Raw genomic sequence first — 9,271 nt, 5'->3', positions numbered from 1 at the left:
TAAATATTCAAACACACTTAAGACTTTCTACTTTTCACTTTTCCCAAATCAAATTCAAGGTGTATCATTCATCTTTTTTTATATTTTCCTTCTTTATTATATACTATGTATAATACAATTCTTATTTTAAGAAAATAAATTCCATTATAATTCTGTAAAATGTTTTTTACATTCCAATTTAAGTTTATTTTTTACAATTGCATTGTTTCTTACTTTTATAATGAAATAATTATCTTGGTGTGACCTCTTGCAAATTAACCTAGAGCATGCAACTTGACACTAGATGAATTAAATATGAAGAGTCCATCTTAAAATATTTAAAGTTTTATTAAATTTTAAGTTTCAAATCCATAATTAATTTAAATATTTTCATTTTAATTTTTATTAAAAAAATTATATATTAATTACCTAAATTTTTACATTTTTCAATTAAATTTAATTTTCGTATTAAGTGATATGATTATTTCTATTATTATCTAAATAATAACACTCGTGAATTTTATATTCATCATAATATAATTTTTTTTATATTAACCACTATATAATTATGACCTGAAAAGAGAGAAGTGAACAAGATAAGAAAATATAAAAATATAAAAATTAAAAAATATAAAAATCTTGAGTATTCAATACAGTAAAAAAACAATAAAAATGTAATTAAAAACACTCGAAATTTATTTTCAAACTATCTCCATTTGAGTGTGTACTTAACACTTCAAATATAAAGTAGTAATATTTGCCCAAAACAACAGATTTTCGAAAATGTTGGCTTTTTATACACGTAATACAATTTCATCTCTTACATTATGAATGACATTTTCTTTTTCAGGAGCAGATGTTCTATTTTTTATTCTTGTAAACGCTTTAGCCCTTTGATTCATAGTTAAGCACATGCGAATTCTATGTTATAGTGACAACTTTTATAAATAAATAAATAAAGATACGAGTCTTGAATTTATAGATGTTGAATAAAGATCATGCCTTGCCTATTAATGCATGCAAGTGTCACAAAAAATACACAATTATATTCAAACAAACACATGTACACATATAAAATTTACATCAGATTACCAGTATTATAGAGGAACAGAGAAGATTTCATAACTAGGAAAAAACAAAAGAGATGCAAAAAGCGACAAACACAATAGTTAGACAAAGATAAAGAAGTAAACTTAGAGAAATCAAAACACAGAGAATAGAGACAACTAAGATTGATGATAATGAACGAGAAGAAATTATGCATAACTAACTCAACAATTCCATAATAGTTAATCTATAACATTATGCATCAAAATGTGCAAACAAAGATAAAGAAGTAAACTTAGAGAAATCAAAACACAGAGAATAGAGACAACTAAGATTGATGATAATGAACGAGAAGAAATTATGCAAAACTAACTCAACAATTCCATAATAGTTAATCTATAACATTATGCATCAAAATGTGCAAACAAGTATCCTTTAATCTTATACTGGAGCGGCATAGTAATATCCATAGTAAACTTCTAGTAAAATAATGAGAAAACTTGCCAAAATGTTTCAACAAATTTATAACGGAAAACAGTGTACTACAAACATAAGAAATAAATAATCCATTCCTAACCGATTCAACAATTTAATAGAACCTAGAATTTGAGGCCATTTCTGATGAGTATTCTCACAAAACTTAACACTGTGAATGCAAATATCTAACATTAGATACTGAAGAAAAACAAAACAAAACAAAAAATTTCCTATAATCCTTCATGGAGCTTAGATGGATTTAACGATCCTAAAGACTCCTCACCCCACCAGTGGACTGTCAAAAATTAGCATTTTAGTGCAATTCAAAAACAGACATATCCATACTTTTGCCATAACAAACACATTCATCAGCTGAAACGGTTAAGTAAATCATTGAAATTTAAAACGATTACTTTTCTATTCAAATTACATGTAGTAAAGATTTACTCTTCACAACATCTTTGCAAGCAAAAGATCCAATCCAACAGTGTTCTTAAATCTTAGAAGCACGTCAAACATGATCAATTGGTTCCCCTACTTAATATGATACAATTGTAAAGGACATGTAATGTAATTGAATTGCTTTCAATTATATAAATTTAAAAAATGACATGAACTATATAAATTCAGAAGGCGAATTGGCATCAGGTTTTACATTACCTAATCCAGCTCCATGATGCAAAACCTGAGGAGGCAATGCCCCTAATCCATTACTCAATCCATCAGTTCCAGACCCAAAAAACTGGCAAAGGAGCCTTGCCATGATACCAAGAACCTGCATTTGATTCTGGCACGCCTCAACATGCATTTGCATCATCTGCTTCTCATGCTCAACCTGCATTGCCACCATCCTCTGCCTCCACTCCATCTCCTCCTCCTCCATCTTCTCCTCCACGCGCTTCCGCCACCGCCGTTCCGCATCCAGCTCCCGCTCCAACCTCATCGTCTTCTCCAGCTCCCTCCTCGCCCACCTCAACTGCCGCTCCTCCAACTCCATCTCCCGTTCCTCCAAACACTCCCGCCGCCGCTCCCGCCGAAATTCCACCTCGCGCCGCTTCCTCTCCCGTTCCGCTTCCACCTTCTCCCGCCGGAACTCCCGCTCCCGCCGCCTCTCCTCTCGCTTCACCACCGCCTCCCTCAGCTCCACAACGGAACCCAACTTCCTCACCTTCAACATATCCTCGTCTTCATCACCACAGTCCTCCTCCTCCTCTTCGTCTTCCTCATCATCGGAATCGACCTCAAACCCTAATTTAGCGGTGGTGAGGGGTTTAGGCGATTCCAACAACTGCACGTCGCCGAAGACTTCTTTATACTTGAGAAAATTCTCCCAGTGATTGTTCCCGTCCTTCCAATTGAAGTGGTGAGGCGCGAGGCGGATCTTCTGCTTGACGCCGAGATACTGATGACGCATGTTCTGAACCTTGATGGAGACGTCGCGCCAGGACCACTTGAAGGGGAAGGAGGAGGGGTCGCGGTGGTGGTGGACGGCGTTGACGTGCTCCGCCACGGGCTTGAACTTCTTCTCGCGCGTTTTGAGCTTGGCGAGGGTCCCCGAACGGAGGAGGTCTGAGTATTTGGACAGTAGGGTTTGCTCCTCCACTTCCGACCACTTCTTGCGCTTCATTGACGGTGGATTCCACTCGGATTGCCTGATCGATCGATTGCTCGATGCAGAATGAGTTTCGTTGAAATCAACGCTGAAGCGACCTTGCTTTGCTTCGACCCTCTTCACACTCTTTTCTTTACCACAAATTACAGACAATCAACCAACCAAACCAATGCCTTTTTCTTTTCCCTTTTATACTTTACTTCTACTAATTACCATTAAATGGATAATCTATAAATTTTCCAAATTCTCTTTTACTTTTTCTAATCTCATTCAAATTTTTAAACTTAATTTTATTTTTATCATGTTGAACTTTTTTTTTGGAGTACTTGCATTGAAAATTTTACTTATGTGGTTTTGATTAATCCAAGAATTCAAATAATCATTGGCTCTTTAGTATGTGTTTAATTTCTCTATAGAGTTGAATTTTATTCGCATCAGATGAGATTTTCGTAAATACGATTGTCGCATGCTACCAAAACGTCTATTTGACTAAAAGTAATAATAAAAAAAAAATAACGTTCGAATTTGGATGAAAACATGTTTTTGTATGTATGTTAAACCTAAATATCATGTCTACAAACACGAATCAAATTTCAAACTCTAAAAAAATCAATTTTATAAAATTAATTTCATTCAAAATCATTTTTTTGAAAGGGACACCGAAACTCTCATTTGATGGTCGGTTAGCTGGTCACTGTTAATTTGTTTCCCCTGTATGTGTGTCTAACATGTAAATATTGCGTATTTGTTTTGTCAGCTCACTGCCAAATTCCACAAGAAACTGCATCCTCGAGAATTGCCTTAAACCTTAAATCAACAACTTCCGTAGTGACGGTTGATGTTTAAACTTAAATACCAAATTCACTTCAAACAACAACGGAGATGAATGCATAATATGCAAAACCTATTATGAAGCCTTTTTATTTCATTATGTTTTTCCAGTTGACGAAAGGGTATTTCTTCTGACATCTCACTAAGTTGTTAGGCTAATTTGCTATTCATTTTGGAAGGAACTTTTTGGAATCTAAAATTACATTCAGGAAAGCCTACTAAAATCAATGAGGTGATGAAATTTAAAGCCTTCAAGAAGACCAGCCTTGTAGGATAACTGACAAACAATTAAGGAAATTTATATATCTATCAAATATTAATAATAATCAAGGTAATATAGGTAACCACAGCTAGGACGAAAATAATACATTATAAATCTTGGGCTCAATACGTGCTTCGACCACAACTCAATCATCTCAATTGTCGCGCACTGTATTTACAGAAGAAAATGATAGGCAAACCAGGAAACCAATAAGTCCTCTAACTGAATTTGATGCGCGTGTCATGAAACAAGACCTTCCCGAGCGATGCTGGTCACACGAAGTACAGCTTGCGCACTTAGAGGAGAAAGTTTTGATTGACAGAAGCTTTCCCAAGAACTCATCTCTGGATGCTCATTCACAGTATGATCATTGGCAGTGTGCTCATTGACAGTGTCATCATTGATAGTGTGCTCGTTGACAGTGTGCTCGTTGACAGTGTGCTCGTCGACAGCAGATGCCATGAGATCATGAAATTTCTCATACACGTTTTGAAGCTCAAGAAGTAGAGCTCGAGCTGCTTCCCTGGACTCAGGTAGCTGGTCACTCAACTGAGATGCGGCTACTTGGATCAATTTGTCAATCCCATATGTCTTTATGCCTTCTGCGCCCTTTTTAAATAAAAGTTCAAGGATACAAAACTGGAACTGTTAATTAATGCTCCGCATCCAAATTGCAAAAATAGGCTGTTCATAGTCATTATCCTTTCTAGTTCAACAAAATCCTTCCAAATTTCAATTAGATAATGCAGGGTAATATACTCAAATATGTAAAAGTCATTTAAAACATTTTATACCCTCCACCATTTGTCAAGGTATCTATCGATGACGTAAACTCTAAAAAAATAGCAATAAAATAGAACTGATCTCTTTACATATATAACTACCTAAGCAAAGAGCCTGAAAATAATTTTGAAAAGAACAATACAGAGAAAGAGAAATAGATGAATGAACATATATTTTCTTTACAAACAGTTTCAGAGCATTGCACGATAGACCTAAAATAGATACGAAGCCATTGTTACTGGCAGGTCAGACAGATTAGAACCAAGCAAGAAACAGTATATTTACTTAATAATCAAAGAAAAACTTTATATGGCATGACGTACATTATCAATCAAGACAAGTGCTCCTCATCGGCTAAAAAATCATCCTACTATTTGGTGAGGCCATGTTTCGCCATGTATAATAAAAAAATATTACATATTGGCAAGTTCATGACAAACCATTCTAAAATCATAAACAAAGGAAGGTTTGTTGGATAAATTTTGGACAAGCTGAACAAATTTAAAAATTCTACAAATATATCCATAATCAAGGCAGACATTTTTGGACATCAAAGTCATCCGTTAGGACAGTTCTTTTCCTGCATCATTAATATGCTACTTAACGTTTTAACTTTCATTTCTTTTCATTTTTTGAAGATAAAATCACTTTGTGCCAAAAGTAATCGATAAGAGCATGTCTTAAATATCACCAATATAGGCAAAAATCATAAATGTTTCTCATACCAGTCGTGGAACACTTCGAGAAAAGCACATAGATGCCTTTGCGCGAATACGAGGATTCTTGTTCTTAAGATATGGTTGCAATTTTGGTAATAGAGAAATAGGGGAAATCCATGTAGTCATTGATATCAAAGCTTTCTCAGCTGCCTCACATACAAAGCGTTTGTCCTGTGAAGCCTTGAGAAGAAGTTGTACTAGCTGCATTCACCATATATGTTTCAATAGAACATGTTAATTTGCAAATAACACTATTGTATATAGAAATTCCATTTTGCTTAAATGAGGAAGTTTCTTAGGCCACATAACGATAGTTGACTTACCAAAGGATCTAGTGAATCTATTATAAGATCATTATATGTGCTGAAAATGTCAGCAGATGTCATAATCGCAGTTTTACAAACTGCGCTTCTAGGACTTTTCAGGGACTTTGCAATAGATGTGATCACATCTCCCCTGTTTACCAGATAGAATATGAATAATTAAACAAAACAAATTAAAAGGCACAAAAATTATTCAGATATTTTAATTTAAAAAACATATTCTAATTTGAAGAAAAAAGTGTGTTACTTACAGTATATCAAGCATTGCTTCCTTATGAAATATAGATAACCGCCGTACGTTATTTAGTGTATCACAAACCAGGACCCAATCCTTTGAGTCAAGTCCAGCTAAGAGGGTCTGTAACAAAACCAAATAACTATTTTCACATAATACAAGTGTTGCATTTCACACATAAGTCTAATAACCAGAGGTAAATTGCTAAAGAAAAAATGAAACATCCTCATTATGTAAGCATTTGAGCTATCCCAGTTTCAATGGTTATCAATATTAAAATACATGCCAGTTCCTTGACTCAATAAGTGGATAAAAAATACCTTGAGACAAGTATCAATATCTTCTAGATCATTCAAGTTCTCAGATTCAATGTATTCTACTTCTGCATTCACAACCTCCGCACCAGAATTAACAGTAACAGTCATATTTCCATTAACAGCAGGAGAAACCAAGGAAGAAGGAGTCTTTTTCTTTTGGCGTTCTTCAATATTTTCATCAGCATTGTCTACAGAAGGCTTGGTTAAGCATGCCTTACTGGAGTCCTCATTCTTCCTTTCAGTTCCAAGAATTGTATTGAGATCTCTAAGAGCTTTCTCTGACATCCCTGACAACTTCAGTCTAGATCAAAAGACAGAAATCAAATCAAACTCAATATAAGTGGTACACAAAAACACCATTTATTTTCTGAAAACGAAATCAATGTAAAGAATGAATTTAACAACCAAAACCAAAAACTAAAGTCAAGATCTGAACTTAACGATAAAGGCACAATCATGAAAATATGATGTACTTCCATAACGCTCCCTCCCCCGACCCAAAAAGAAAATACTAACTCTACAAGTCCATTGAATTTGAATGAGTCTTTCTCATTCTCGATTTCTGATTCACGCCTAGTTTTCCATCCTCCCCAAACTTTGGTATTTCAACACTGTTTATCTTCATGTTCTCAATCTCATCTATCCGATAAAAACACAAATAGTAGAATTTCTAAAGAAAGTCATTCAATCAACAAGCCAATTCCAATTTTAGAATTGAACTTCACTTCAAGCACAACACACAGATACAAAGCAAATCACCACACGCAACACTCTTGACACACACACACACACAAAAAGCACAATTCGAAGTACTAAATGTGATTCACGGGCGTCAAGACAGATAAACACTACATAAACGCAGATCAAAACATTACCAAAATCAGAATACAACGCAGATAAAAGCCATAAACCAACAGATTCAATGCAAAATTGACGGCGCGCAGCCAAATCCCCCAAAAATCTCCAAGAGAAAAAGAAAATACAAAACAAAACAGCAAGATCTCGGTACGTTCCACACTACACTGCCCGAATCTCCATTCACAAACACTCGCATTTCAATCCTAAACCCTAACACCACAGCATTCAATTCGAATACAGAGAAACAAACGAAACAGTAATCGCAATTGCGCGCACGGATCACTTCAATTACAGTGAACAGTAGAGAAAGATATAGAGAGAGAGAGAGATTACAAATAAAGATATGAGGAAAGAGAAAGTGATCGGAGCAAAAATGCAAAGAATGGGATGAGTAGCTGAGAGAGTAGTGAGCGAGTTACGAAGACTCAGTCAACTCAGTGTGAAGAAGACGGAGAGAGAATTAGTGTGTTTAGTAACCGACGAAGGAAGAGTGATGACAGTAGTCGCACACCCAAAACGACGGCGTATAAGGTACCGGGGCCGGCAAAATAGCGGGGCCAATAATAAATATAAATTGCATTTGCATTTGCATGTGAATGTGAATGTGATGGGAAGCAGAATCAGGTGAACCAAATTAATTCCACCTTTTTTTTAGATTTCTTTTTCATATTTAATTATTTACCTCAATCGTTTATTTGAATCACCAATCAACCCTTTGGTTATTATTTTTTAGTAATTTCGAATTTTGATTTTGATTGCAGTAATTAAAACGATGGTTGTTTCGAATTTTGGTATATCATCGTTGTTTATAACAACGTTAGGTAGCATGTTTCTCCAGCAATCAATGACGCTCCAACACGATAAAGGTGTAAGTTTTGCGTTTTGAAATGATGCTTTATCATTTTGGACAAGGATTAAATATTTAATTAATTAATTATGTTAAATAAGAGTAAACAATTATGGAGAGAAGGTTAAGTTGACAAATGTCAACTTAAGGTATTTTTCAATACTCACTAAATTACTCTTTGACCAATTAAAGGCTGCTTCTTTTAAAAGAAATATTTTATACAGAATCAAATACTTAACTATTTTCTTATAACATATAATTATCTACCTATTATCACAATAAAGGTTATAGATTAGTACTTGATTAATATCCTTAAATCTTAATATTTTAAAATTAAAAGTAGATAATTTATTAGGTTTATTTAATAAAATGCCAAGTATACTAAAAGCATTTTTTAAAAGTTTAAGTAACATATAGCGAACATTTCAATAAAACACCAGAAAATATATTTTTTCATTCAAATAACATATTTAGTTTTAAAATTTATTCATGCTAAATTATATAAATACAATGTATTGTATATATGAGATAATCCATTATTAGTAAACTGCTCAAACAAATCATTATTTAGATAAAATAATAGTAGAGTTTGATTGATGGGACAATTAACTATATAATTACTAACAATTAAGTCACAATTAGATAATATTAATAAAAATTCATTTCAAAATTTATAAAGATAAGTTTTAGGTAAGAAAATAAATAATTTTATTTAATATATTATTAATATCTAAATTGTCAATACATTTGAAAAGAAAAGGACTATAAGAGGCTTGAAAGAAAAAATAATTTTTAAACCCTTAAACGATTCATTAAATGTTTACTTCGATTTTATATCTCAAATCAACATGATTTTTTCCAAATTAGAATTAGAGTTTTGAAAAGTTAAATTGAATTAAATTTATCTAATTAATTTGTAAATCTACTATTTAGTGAAAAAATATATAAAGATATTTTTATTTATGTTTTTCCATTTTTTTT

The 9,271-nt window shown here is 33.4% G+C and overlaps 2 protein-coding genes across 5 annotated transcripts; both read right to left on the bottom strand.

Annotated features, from left to right (window-relative positions):
- Positions 1–493: 493 nt before the first annotated feature.
- On the bottom strand, positions 494–3,295 carry LOC111241836 (uncharacterized protein KIAA1211 homolog). 4 transcript variants are annotated; one of them, XM_022781997.1, is made up of 2 exons: positions 2,164–3,295; positions 494–552 (listed from the first exon to the last, which is right to left on the bottom strand). In XM_022781997.1, the coding sequence occupies exons 1-2, from the start codon at positions 3,128–3,130 to the stop codon at positions 509–511; spliced, it is 1,011 nt and encodes a 336-aa protein (XP_022637718.1). In that variant the 5' UTR covers positions 3,131–3,295; the 3' UTR covers positions 494–508. The 4 variants fall into 4 exon arrangements, with proteins under 4 accessions (XP_022637718.1, XP_022637717.1, XP_022637716.1 ...); XM_022781996.1 differs by lacking the exon at positions 494–552 and adding an exon at positions 1,043–1,104; XM_022781995.1 differs by lacking the exon at positions 494–552 and adding an exon at positions 1,427–1,672.
- Positions 3,296–4,212: 917 nt separating this feature from the next.
- On the bottom strand, positions 4,213–8,049 carry LOC106762968. The gene is made up of 6 exons (XM_014647107.2): positions 7,777–8,049; positions 6,589–6,886; positions 6,285–6,391; positions 6,034–6,166; positions 5,717–5,911; positions 4,213–4,817 (listed from the first exon to the last, which is right to left on the bottom strand). Exons 2-6 carry the CDS (start codon positions 6,868–6,870, stop codon positions 4,449–4,451), a joined length of 1,086 nt encoding a protein of 361 aa, XP_014502593.1. The 5' UTR covers positions 6,871–6,886; positions 7,777–8,049; the 3' UTR covers positions 4,213–4,448.
- Between the last annotated feature and the right edge of the window lie 1,222 nt (positions 8,050–9,271).

This window comes from Vigna radiata, chromosome 6 (genome assembly GCF_000741045.1).
Source record: "Vigna radiata var. radiata cultivar VC1973A chromosome 6, Vradiata_ver6, whole genome shotgun sequence".
Taxonomy (NCBI): Eukaryota; Viridiplantae; Streptophyta; class Magnoliopsida; order Fabales; family Fabaceae; genus Vigna; species Vigna radiata.
The sequence above is the reverse complement of the archived record's forward strand: the minus strand, read 5'-3'. Positions and strand labels throughout refer to the sequence as shown.